Below are 12423 nucleotides of genomic sequence, written 5' to 3'. Positions count from 1 at the left end.
TGTGTGTGTGTGTGTGTGTGTGTGTGTGTGTGTGTCTGTCTGTGCGTGAGTGTGTGGTCTTTATCTTTGTCTTTGTCCGTATGCCGGGGTTAGCTCAGTTCACTAGAAGGCAGAGGCCATCTGATCCGAGCTAGTTGAGATATAAACTCTGTCGTCCTTCCCGCAATAGATTATTAAGGAATAATGGAATTGGATAACTGACAGCAGCACGGCTCGCGCACCTATGCCTCTTTTCACGAGACGGTTATTCCCTTTGAGGGAAGCTAGTGGGACTCTGGGCATGTGAGACTTGTAGCAGCCTGCCGTGGGTGATAAGTGGACTAGGGGCCCCACCGTGGGTGAGGAGCCATCTGTCTGTGCCGCAGTAGTCTTCCCCACAGTTGGCATACAGGGGATTACCATTGGCTGAATTATTTAATGTATGAAAAGTAGAGGTAGGGAAAGCCCAAATGCATTTTTTATCATCTAAAAAAATAAATGTCAAGAATAAGCAAAACATGTAGTACAAATAGTGTATGTGTGTGTGTGTGTGTGTGTGTGTGCGTGTGGGTGTGTGTGTGTGCATGGGTTTTTATGTGCGTAAGTGCCTGCGTGCATGCGTACATGTGTGTGTGTGTGTGTGTGTGTGTGTGTGTGTGTGTGTGTGTGTGTGTGTGTGTGTTTGTGTGTGTGTGAGAGGGTATTTATTGAGTCAGCAATCTACGTTGGGATTTAGTTTTGAGGCCCAGTTTATGGTAATTGACTAAATTTGTGTTTACATTTATGAATTCGTATTTTTTTATACAAATAAAGCTTGGAGATTTTGCAATTAGAGAGTTGTTTTAATTAAAGTAATCTAAAGTACGATTATCAATTATAACTAAATTGTAGTGGAATGCTACCGGAATGAGGAGCGGCTCCAAATATATACCAAGCGGTTTTCTAATCTAGTCTATTGTCATGAGAGTCCTTTGCATTTCAATAAGCAGTCTGGGAAATGCTAGCCTGGTCCTACCAGACTCTCGTACTTCTTTTCATTTGCACAGAGAGTCTGGACCTACTTGACAAACGTTAACTCACTTGAAGGCGGGTGTGTGTTGAAGTTTAAAACGATTGGATCTGCCTATCGCTAACGTTTGGCCGGGAATCACGTTGCGCCGCGCAGGCTGTAAACAAACCAAACACCGTGTGTGAAGATGCCCGTCAACGAGAGCTGACTTTAACCTCATTGTTCTCAGCCACTCCCTCTGTTCGCTGATTGGACGCAGAAAATTTGGACGGAGAAAACCCACTGACTGAGAAAACCCACAGACCCAGACGTACTGAAGGGAAATTAAAATTGAGGGGAAGTACCTAGGCGGGCGGAGCCAGGCTAGGGCTATGCATAATGTTTGCTCCCTGTCTTTATACTGACCTTCAGGTCCTATAGTACAGTTTACCCACACACCGCCTCTATGTCAACCTCCATCTCCTCCTTCTGCTGTATTGTCCCAATCACCCTGCCCCTAAGCTCCACCTGTACCTTTAACCTCAGCACAAAGCGGGCAAGTCAGACGTAACACGCATGGCCAACACTGCTGCCAAGTGAATCGGTCTCCCCACTGCCAGCCTCTCAGAGCTTGTAAGGCCATCACACGCATTGCAAATACAAATATAGCACAGGACATCGCACGTCCACTCAATCATCAGCTCACCTGTGCCCAGAGAGCCGTACAGGACCCTGAGATGAAGAAGGGGCTCGCTTTGGCAAACAGGCTTGTTTGTTCCTGTCACATTTGTGTGCTGCTGTTATACTTTGCGCTTTGTTACTGTCCGGTGTTGATGTGTGATGATAAGGTGCACTGTTGGTTCTCCTTGCAATGTAGGCTGCAGTTACTGTCTCTTATCGTGTGATGATGTCTGTAAAGTGTATGGTTGGTTTTCCCCTTATGACGTAGGCCTACAGTTTGGTGGGAAATAATTTATCCACGGGGTCAGTCAAGTCTGACTAGCTAAATTACCTAACACTGACAGTAGGCCTATATGCATCCTATGTACTATAAATAGGAGCCAGAGAAACTCACAATTGAAAACGTTCTAGGTCTGCATAATCTTTGGGCGACACAGACAGCAGATCTGAAAACACTGCTGCCTGACAGCGATACGAGATGGAGGACTGAACTTTTCTCTCCGATAATACATGACAAATTGGTCTACAGAAGCACGACTCCCTGCCGTCGTGACGCAAGCTCCCCAGAAAGGAACGGTTCTTTTGCGCTTTTCAAACGGGTTACAAATGAAGAACCGCGAGCACCACGCCAGTGAAAGACTTCGGCAATTCCCCTCCGTTTCTTTCAGCTGCTGAGGCGATTCGGGGCCTACTCCTCTTTTCATGCCGAGTCAAACGCCTCTCCCTCCCTCATGGCTATTTTTTTTATTCAAACAATGAATCAGAGCCGATAGGGAGAGAGAGAGAGCAGTCAGCAAAGCTCTGCTCCCCAAATTGCCATCATTTAATTTTTTTTGTCCTTACTTATCTGTTTCCTTTCCCAAAAGCCTCTTATCCATGCCGCTGTCACCATGCCTGTGTTCCCGTTCCTCCCCTCCACCTTCTACAATGAAGCAGTGATAAACCCTAGTAATGAATTCTCTGCCTTGGTCTGAAAGCAAATCAGTTATATTCACCACAGAACTGTTTACATCTGTGTGCGTGCGTGCGTGCATGCGTACGTGCGAAAGGGGATTATTCTGCTCCGGTCAGAGTTTTAAGTAGAAGTTGAAGACTCAGACAAATAAGTCGCACAATTAGATTTGCATATAATTCCAACTATGAATTTAAGTGTATATGCCACATGAACATCAAAAGCAGCATTCACATGTGTATGCATGTGTTACCAGCTAATCTCACACATGGTTAGGAGACCAATGACACGACAGTTATCTGTGCCTTGTTTTTGTATGTGCACATGTATGCATCTATATTTTCATGTCATACAGTAAAATGTTTACTGAACAAGGATCCATCACATGATATGGGTATGTGTCTTCTACCCCCATTTACAATATGTCTCCCTGATCTAGTCCTGCCCTTCATGTTACCTTCTATATTGCTTTTCCCTTACTTACACATACTTCTTCATCATACTGCTCCCTCGTTCCCTCTCCTCCCTCCTTTTTTCCTTTTCTAACCCGTAAAAAGAGGGTGATTACGCAGGAGTCTGGGGGCCGAACATGTAATCAAATCATCTGCCCGCAAACCGGGCTATACATACATGCACGGACACACACACACACACACACGCCTGCACACAAACACACAACATGTTTTCTATCTCTTATTACAGCTTCTGCTGGATAGGGGTCATCCATAGCAATATAGGGGCCTAATTTAAACACAGTGCTATTAAAGTCCCCCAGGTTGTGGAATATGGCTCCCCCGTGTGGTAGTATTTTGTTCTAGACATGCTATTGTTGTCACGTTATTACCATTTCTTTTTTTAAGGCAGAGGGTTGTTAAAATATGTTTTGCTCGTTTGTGCAACAACTTCAAAAAAACCTTGAGACATCTCAGCTTATCCGCAGATTTTTGGCACTAATCTGCTAGCAAGCGCGGTCTGGGAAAAGCAATGTGCCCTCTGCCATAACTGCGCATTACAAACTCACAACCTGATGCAGGGGTCACCAACCTTTTTGAACCTGAGAGCTACTTCATGGGCACTGAGTCAAACGAAGGGCACCCAGTTTGATATACTCTTCTGAAATGACAAATTTGCTCAGTTTGCCTTTAGTTATATATAATTGTTAATGATTAATGATACTCATCTATGTGAAGACACAGATCATGTTAATGATTGCTCACAAAAATTATCAACAATGACGTGGGAGAGAGTTGTTCAAAAATTTGTTGTGCTATTTTTAGAACAGACCTGCGGGCGCTTCATATGGCCCTTGCGGGCACCCTGGTCCCCACGGGCACTGTGTTGGTGACCCCTGACCTGATGTATCATAATGTTGTTGTGCGTTTATGTGCTGCTGTGTTATCTTCTTTCTTTGTTTAATAAATGTTCGATGTGATCTGGCCTACTTGTGTCGGTGGGAATGAATTTCCTCACTGGACAAAAAAATAGAAATATTTTATTGATTACTTTTTAACCTATATGATGAGAAATTAGGTATACAAAGGAAAAGAAGAGCCCTTTTGTCTGCACTCCTGAATTTCATATGAAGCATATTCATTACACCATTATTCGTTTTTTGTTAGCCTTAGTTGTAGCTTTGGGCAGAGGTGTCTGCATATTTAATGAGTGTAAATGAACATATGTAAATGATTGAAATAGCTAATTAGCCATTATGATTAAATCTAACTTTTACTAATCTGATGTTCTAGTTAGAAGTCAGTTTTGCTCTGCCAGACTTTGGCCCAGATTCAATCAGCTTTCTAGGAGTCAACCTCAACCTTGCAGAGCACCTCTTGAAAAGAGACTGAAAAAGTATTTCCTTTTGCAGGAGGTGGAAGTGTATCGCCTGCAAATCCCATCCAACTGAAAGAGGCTTCTGGTGGTTTGCAGTCAAATGCAGATATTGAGATGAGGGTCCAATTAGATGTTTTTTGTGACCTATTGATTATTCATATGAGGAGAATGAACAAGTAGGAATAATAAATAAATGCATGAAAAACATGAGATAAAACCTGCTGCTGTCACCTTAGACATAGACACGCCCACGCACGCACAGAGCCCCCCCACACACACGCACGCACGCACGCACACATTTTCTTATTTATGTCACATGTTTCTGAAGATATGCAACCTCTTTCAAGGGACAACTTTAAACATAAATATTGTCCAATTAAAATATGATGACGTTAAAAGTCAAACATAAAACGAATATTATTTTATATAAAATATGGAGGTTAATAACTACTTTTATTGTGTGCAACGTCAAATGCGTCAGCCTGCAGCACCGGAAGTGTTAGGAAAAGGGTTAAAAAACCAATTGTAACAGGCTAGCTATCGTTAGCTGTCAGTGGTATTTCTGCAGGGATGGAGGTTACACGGAAAAGTGAGTAGCGGGATTTGTATAACGGAGTTTCTTCCTTTGCTGTTTACTTGTAGCAAGAATATGGTGTAATAAAGATAATTGAGTTTCACTGTAGTCAGAATCTCCCCATTGATCTATGTAAACGCTGGTGCATCGTTGTTGCTAGCGGTGTCGCTAACGTGCCTGCTGGAAAGCATGCACACCTGGTAGCCTTGCACATTGCTCAACTTGCCCCTTCTCTTGCAGATTTTAAAGACTGTTTAAGCGCCGTGTATAGTGCGATAGACGAGGCTGATTTCCTTGCTATCGATGGTGAATTCTCAGGTAACTATGGGCACATTTTAATCCCCATTTCTCAAACGCACTGCTGCAACTCAAATCCTAATCGCTGTGCATTCTGTAATATTTCAAAAGGTATAAGCGATGGGCCTAATGTCAGTGCACTCACCAATGGAATGGATACACCTGAGGAACGATACGCGAAGCTTAAAAAGGTTTGCACGAATTCGTTGTACTTCACTTTCTCCCTCCTCTAGGTCATTGCTACCAGCATCCACTTAAACGAGGGGGTTGTTGTGTTTGGCATTGCGTTAATCTCTTATTTTCCTCTCCTTCTAGCATTCCATGGACTTTCTATTGTTCCAGTTTGGTCTGTGTACGTTCAAGTATGACACGGAGGCGTCCAAGTGAGTGGTTGCAGACTGTAGGACTGACTACGCGCACACATGCTAAAATGTGTTTATGTTGTTTGGATTATGTTCTGTTTATAATATTTGTAAAATCAACGACTGCAAAGTTGTATTTGAATAAGTGCACCATAATAAGTGTATACATCAAGTTTCCCCCTGTAATATAAATTAGACTTATTATTTGAGTTAACTACCCATTTAAAACAATAAACCACCAGGCAGTTATTTTGTGTGCATGAACAAAAAATGTAAATTATTGTATGTTGCTCAAATTAAACACAAATGTGCCCAAGTACTGATACGCTACCAAACCCATCATAACAATGGACAAGCTCACCAATCTAAACATATCCTATTTTCCCCCTCTCCGCAGGTACATCATCAAGTGTTTTAATTTTTATATATTCCCGAAACCCTTCAACAGAGCATCACCCGACATTAAATTCATCTGTCAAGTAAGTCCTTGGTCAGCTAAATCTGTCCCTCGAGCTATGGTCATTAATCACAGGACTACAAGTATATTTATTGGGCTAAACTTTTGTCAAGTTAAATGCTGTTTTTGTTTCAGAGTTCAAGTATTGACTTTCTAGCAAGCCAGGGGTTTGACTTTAACAAGGTCTTCCGCCATGGTGAGTGAAATAAAGTCTTTATTTACATTCTGTTGAACATCCACACTAACCTTACAATACTCCATGTTCAAAATGGTTCTTGCTAAAAATTAACAATTCAAAAGACTGCCACGTGAACGGCCTATTTGGAGTTGTTCGAAAAGTCATACATTTAAATCGCCAACGTGCACTTTAAACACCTCGTTCTCCACGACTTCACTTCCTGAGTGAAGTTGTGGAGAACACTTCCTGATTTTAATTTTTCTTGTCTCAGGGATCCCCTACCTAAATCAGGAAGAGGAAGCCCGTGTGAGGGAGCAGGCAGAGGAGAGACGGCACCAGCAGGCCAACGGAGCCGCGACACCGTCCTACATCTCACCGTCCTCTAAAGGGCCCGCGCACGTACCCGAAGAACACAAGGACTTCATCAGCCGTGTCATGTACGTTCCTCTGATGATCGTATTCATAGACGTCTTGAAAGGAGTCGGCGTTTCCCGGCTGGAGACGTTTCATTGTATGCCGTTGGTTAACATCTTAAACTTGTTGATCAAGCAACATGTCTCGTCCTCCTCTACAGCGAGAAGGTCGATGGCCTCTTCACCAACTCTGAGAAGACGGTGGAGTTGGAGCCATGTACCGGGTAAACCACCCGCTAGTTGCCTCAACAAAAGTACCCTACTTTTTTTGTATTTGTAGCTGACTCGTTCTCCACTGTTCTTCACCCGTAGGTTCCAGAGAAAGCTGATATACCAGACTCTTAACTGGAAGTGAGTTTGGCTACATTTGTTCTCTGCTGTTGCAGTAGTGTTGATGGGCTCTGGCTAATGGCTAATGCATTCTCCTGCTCTTTTAGGTACCCTAAGGGTCTTCATGTGGAGACCATAGAGACGGAAAAGGTAAGAGTTTGTCTCACTTCAGCCTTAGACCACGTTATCTAATGCAACTTTAAGCCCAGGAGAACAAGCGTGGATGTTCTGTGCCTCGTGTGTTTGCAGAAAGAGCGCTACATTCAGATCAGCAAAGTGGACGACGATGAGCGAAAGAGGAGGGAGCAGCAAAAACTAGAGAAGGAGCAGGTAGATTTAGTCTTTTGAGTACGGACGTCGTTAGATTTCTGACTCAAACTGGGACCGTTAATAAATTGTGTTTCCCCCCATGCATTCATCTTCTCATAGGAGGAGCTAAATGATGCAGTTGGCTTCTCAAGGGTCATCCATGCCATCTCTAAATCTGTAAGTGTCTTTTATTATTTAATTAAAAGTTTGCTTTTCTTAAAGATTTCCTAATCTGAAATCCATTGAACGTTTGCTGTTGTGAACTTGGGTGTTCTTGATGCCGTTCACATCTTGGCTTTGTGTCACTGTCAGGGTAAGCTTGTGGTCGGACACAACATGCTTCTGGATGTCATGCACACAATCCACCAGTTCTACTGCCCACTGCCACAGGTAATATTGGATACGCAATGCATAATGCACTAGCACCATTGACTGAGGCTGTGTGTGTGTGGTTCATGTCTTTTATAAAAAAAAGTTTCATTGAATTTGTTTACACTTTGTTCTGTCTAGGACCTCCAAGACTTCAAAGAAGTATCCATGTGTGTGTTCCCAAGGTGAGCTTTATAAGAATTTTAAAATACAGATTTTCTTTTGCCACTTGGTTTCAATAAAAAAAATATATATTACGTTTTTAGACTCCTGGACACTAAACTGATGTCTTCCACACAACCTTTTAAGGTAACAAACGCCATTGCCCACAAGCATTCCTCACTAAATATTCCTAGACGGGAGGTTTAACGTATCTGACTTACTTGTTAGTGTTGGTGACATTCTGCCGAATGCCCTTTTCTAGGACTTGATTCCCATCACCTCTCTGGCAGAGCTGGAGAAGCGCCTCAAGGTGGCCCCCTTCAAATCTCCTAAAGTTGGTGAGAAGATATGCTCGTATGGATTTCACGCATCCCGCATGGCTTAAGTCCCATCCTCTTTGACACGCACACTTTGTCTGCCCACTGTTCTCCTGCCAGAGACTGCAGAAGGCTTCCCCCGATATGACACAGCCCAAGAGCAGCTCCATGAGGCCGGCTACGATGCCTACATCACTGGCCTGTGTTTCATCTCCATGGCAAATTACCTGGGTAAAACGCATTTCCACCTCTCTGCCTCGGTGCAAATGCGATTTCTGCAATGAAAATCATTGCAGAAATAGTTTTCGACTGCTAGGTTTGAAGTGTTGTCTCCTTTTCCACTTTCTCATTAGGTTCATTTTTGACCCCTCCCAAAGCCCACATCTCTCCTCGCTCGAAACTAATGGAGCCCTTTTTCAACAAGTATGCTTTCTTTCTTTTTTCCTGAGTCGTTACTTTTTCTTATTGAAATTTTCGAAAACCTAATTAATATATAATTTTCGTTTCCTTTTCCACTCAGGCTTTTCTTGATGAGGATCATTGATATTCCCTACCTCAACATGACCGGCCCTGACTGTAAGTGAACCATTTTCTGTTCTGAATAATTTCGGCATATAATTGTTTAGGTTTTAAGTTCAATCTATTATCATTTTTCTCTGCTACTTTTGCATCATGAATTTATTTTCTTCCTCAGTGCGACCCAAGCGGGACAATGTTCTGTACGTCACCTTCCCTAAAGAATGGAAAACCAGCGACCTCTACCAGCTCTTCAGTGCCTTCGGTAAAACACACCCTTGCTCATATCTATGCCATGCAAGCCTCATCCGTCCCATGGACCCCATACTTAAATCTTTTCCCCCGCCCCCCCCCCCCCAGGTAATATCCAGGTGTCCTGGATAGACGACACCTCAGCTTTCGTCTCTCTCAGTCAGACGGACCAGGTTCAGATAGGTGAGGATCCCACCATACTTAAAATGAAATTATACCACATTATTACAAACTCCCCATTATTCAATGCTAAAAATGTTACTGCAGGTGACTTTTTAAAATCTGTTTTTGTTTCTGTAGCAATGAACACCAGTCGCTATGCAGAGAGCTACCGAATCCAAACGTACGCAGAGTACATGAAGGGCCGGCGGCAGGACAAGGATGTCAACAGCCAGCCTGACCAGTCCTGGGGGGAGGAGGGCTGGGTCAAGTCCCCCACTACAGCTGGAACTACGGCCTACGGCTATAAAGGGTACCGACCCGGAGCTCCAATGGGCCCCGTACTTTACATCTATACCCTAGCCGCGTTTACATGGACACATCTGATCCGCATAATTATCATATATATATATATATGCCTCATTCGGAATACAATTCCGAATGATAACTGTAAATTAGTAGGCTACTACTAGTACTTTTGCAGGCTGAACGTTAAAATACTTCTTAACTTAGAGAGATGGCAACTGCAGTAGTTCTCAATTGGACCTTCGAGGAGACAAATGTCCTCTTGGAGGTGGGGGTAAATATAAAGATCGGACGAGAAATCGACGTAGCTGTGCTGTCCTCCTCCTTCTTAATTGAAGGAGCAGGCAGAGAAAAGCTCTCTCCTGCTGTGCTTTCATTAAAATCAAATTCACAATGCCAAATAGTGATAAGACGTCCATTATGTCGCCGCCGGTCCAGAGATGTGTCCGGTGTGCGCGAGAGACATAACGGACACTTTTGTTACTGCCATGTAAACGGTGCATTCGGATCACATTTTAGGAACAGATATATTCCGCATAGAAATCTATGCGGATCAGATGTGCCATGTAAACGAGGCTAATGCTGTCAACTAAAGGCTTTTAGTCAGCGGATTTCTGTCTGGGACAGACCTGCTGTCTACTGAAGGTCTAGCAACATGTGCAGAGCATTACTATGAGCCACACAAACGTGTATGTATTATATGTATGCATCATTTATTTTTTTCTGAAGGACTTTGGGTAAGCGCAGCATCAGTCCCAATCAAGCAGACCAAGGGGCTGGAGAAGCTCAGGCCACCGACGGCTGGAATCAAAGCAGCCATCCAGATGGCATGGGGAACAAGAAGCTGAAGACTGATGGTGTGCCTCCCTTTTTATACTCGACCTAAGAAACGGATTCTGCATGCTGAATCATGTAGCACTATCTGTTGACTACTAATCTCACACATCAGATTTAAGATTAATAATCTGATGGAAGACGTGGCGTTTCACTCTTTTGCTTGATTTATGTGGCTGGAAGCGGGGATTTGAAATTATCTAATTGGCTGTTAAAGGGGAAATCCGGCGTAAAACGGATCTGGGGTATGTTTTAATATGATAACGAGTTGGGATGTTCGTTTGGGAGCAAAAAAGCACTTGTAGACGCATTCTTAAGTTGGCTGTTTTTAGCCGATTCTACCAAGACACTAAACTTGGAACGATGGGGGCATGTGTTATGGTGAAAACTAGATCGCTATTTTAAACCATTTAAAAGGCTAGAAGTAGCCAGACACTACTTTGGTAGTATAATAAGGGTCTTAAAATATAAAACGAGGCATTGATAACTTTGTAAGTGTACAGATTGTTTATTAAAAATTACATTTTATACACGCCATACCATCAGTAGTTCACCCGTCGACGCCATCTTGTAGTAATAAACGACTTGGTAGGCATTTATTTTAAATGGTTTGAATCAACACTGTGTAGACCAGGCAGCCACTGTAGAAATACACTTACTTTCCTGATTGGGGGGTGTAAACGAGCGGTAATGCCACCCCTTAGTTTCTGGTTTCCAGCCCCAATATGTGCCATCTGCCCTAGAAGTTTTGCTGTAACAGGACTGCTTGATCCATAGATGAATTGTCTGTAAGCTCTTGAATGACGGGTGGGGGTCGGTTGTAACATTGTCAACGCTGTCCTTATAGAGCTATACTCTCAATCGTACGCAGGAGTGGTCGACAGCAGGACGTCCGAAGGCTGGCTTAAGACTCCGTAAGTCTATTGCTGCTGAAGCTGCGCATGTATATCCCATCCCGTGTTTATCGGTTTAGCTTCACATTACCATAACCATTTTCTGCTGTGGGCTTGTTTTTCCTTAACTGTCCGTCCTCTGGTGTTCGTGCAGGTGTACTTCAGAGTCTTCCGATTTGAGTCCGATCCATGAAGAGCAAAGTGCCGAAGGCCCAGTTCCAGCTAATGAGGCTGAAAACACCTGGCAAAACCCTGTGACCAATCAAGGCAAGAAGGCTCGTAAGAACAACAAGAAGAGGAAGAATGAAGGTTTGTACGCCCATCTTGTAAAGTGACAGAAATGCAAATAATTTTGATCACCACCCCTTTTATATTGAATAGATCTTTCTCATGTAGGTTCTGAATCTACTGCATCCCTGTTTGATGTCCCTGCGGTCTGGTAGTAAGTGGTGGGAGGGCCCCCCCCCCCCCCCTCAGGAAGAATCTGTTTCGCTTCAAACCTTTGCTTACTGGATCTCATGGCACTTAATGATGCGGATCATGACTAGCATTCGGTCAACTCCTCCTCCTGACTGTGATCATTTCCTCAACAGTTACCATTGGTACCGGCCAACACGTTTGACTGTATTACTGAAGGTAATGCAAAAGCCATAATCGCAGCAGGCATCTTGTAATGTAAGACTGGGCAAATCTTCAATTCTTTACTGTTCTGTAAAAGTTTTACGGGCACGTACATGCAGGACGATGTCACTATTCACTATTCGCCAATTTTAACCAGCTGGTCCGCTCATTTAGTCTTGTGTTTTGTGTGTGGCTACCTGTGCGTCTAGAAAGAATTGTGCTGGAAGCATCACTTGACTTGACCCTATAGTTTAGTGTTTTAAAAAACAAAACAATCAAGTCCTTTTTTTTTTAATTTTAAAGATTGGATAGTTACTGTCGACTTTTCCAGTTTTATTGAATCTATAAGCTTCTCCATGATCCTGTATTTATATTGGTGGTATATAATTTGACCCTTTGAAGGAGGAGCCTTGTATGGAAATGTGTTACTATGAATTTATTTGTTTTGTGTTTTTGTAAACTCCCTGTTTGTTCTACTGCGCAATGTGTAAACGTTAAGAATACGTGTACATTTTGTATAAGGAAATTTAAAAAAAATATTTCCTTAAAGGAAAAATTAAAGAATGTTTCTTAGTACAGATGTTCATTCTATTATTTGCAAAAAATTATCTTTTATTTGTGAAAAACAATTGTCAAAGCACGCT

At 42.9% G+C, this 12423-nt stretch overlaps 1 protein-coding gene across 2 annotated transcripts; it reads left to right on the top strand.

The window, feature by feature from the left end:
- Positions 1–4878: 4878 nt before the first annotated feature.
- parn (poly(A)-specific ribonuclease (deadenylation nuclease)) lies at positions 4879–12355 on the top strand. Of its 2 annotated transcripts, none has more exons than XM_060047764.1 (26): positions 4879–5019; positions 5245–5322; positions 5413–5492; positions 5617–5684; positions 6061–6142; positions 6256–6316; positions 6570–6735; positions 6873–6935; positions 7024–7062; positions 7149–7191; positions 7291–7371; positions 7471–7527; positions 7663–7740; positions 7861–7904; positions 7986–8028; positions 8144–8219; positions 8319–8429; positions 8552–8621; positions 8719–8774; positions 8893–8979; positions 9075–9149; positions 9267–9438; positions 10161–10288; positions 11137–11179; positions 11313–11467; positions 11555–12355. In XM_060047764.1, exons 1-26 carry the CDS (start codon positions 5001–5003, stop codon positions 11599–11601), a joined length of 2022 nt encoding a protein of 673 aa, XP_059903747.1. In that variant the 5' UTR covers positions 4879–5000; the 3' UTR covers positions 11602–12355. The 2 variants fall into 2 exon arrangements, with proteins under 2 accessions (XP_059903747.1, XP_059903746.1); XM_060047763.1 differs by having other exon boundaries at positions 11113–11179.
- The last annotated feature ends 68 nt before the right edge of the window (positions 12356–12423 follow it).

The sequence above is a fragment of the Gadus macrocephalus genome, chromosome 3 (genome assembly GCF_031168955.1).
Source record: "Gadus macrocephalus chromosome 3, ASM3116895v1".
In the NCBI taxonomy this organism is placed as follows: domain Eukaryota; kingdom Metazoa; phylum Chordata; class Actinopteri; order Gadiformes; family Gadidae; genus Gadus; species Gadus macrocephalus.
This window is presented reverse-complemented; position numbering and strand designations above follow the sequence as displayed.

Excerpts from the sequence above, each read along its gene's own strand:
- parn (XM_060047763.1), top strand. Across the intron at positions 5,685-6,060 it reads TATGACACGGAGGCGTCCAA|GTACATCATCAAGTGTTTTA; the intron begins GTGAGTGGTTGC and ends CCCTCTCCGCAG. Across the intron at positions 8,980-9,074 it reads CCAGCTCTTCAGTGCCTTCG|GTAATATCCAGGTGTCCTGG; the intron begins GTAAAACACACC and ends CCCCCCCCCCAG.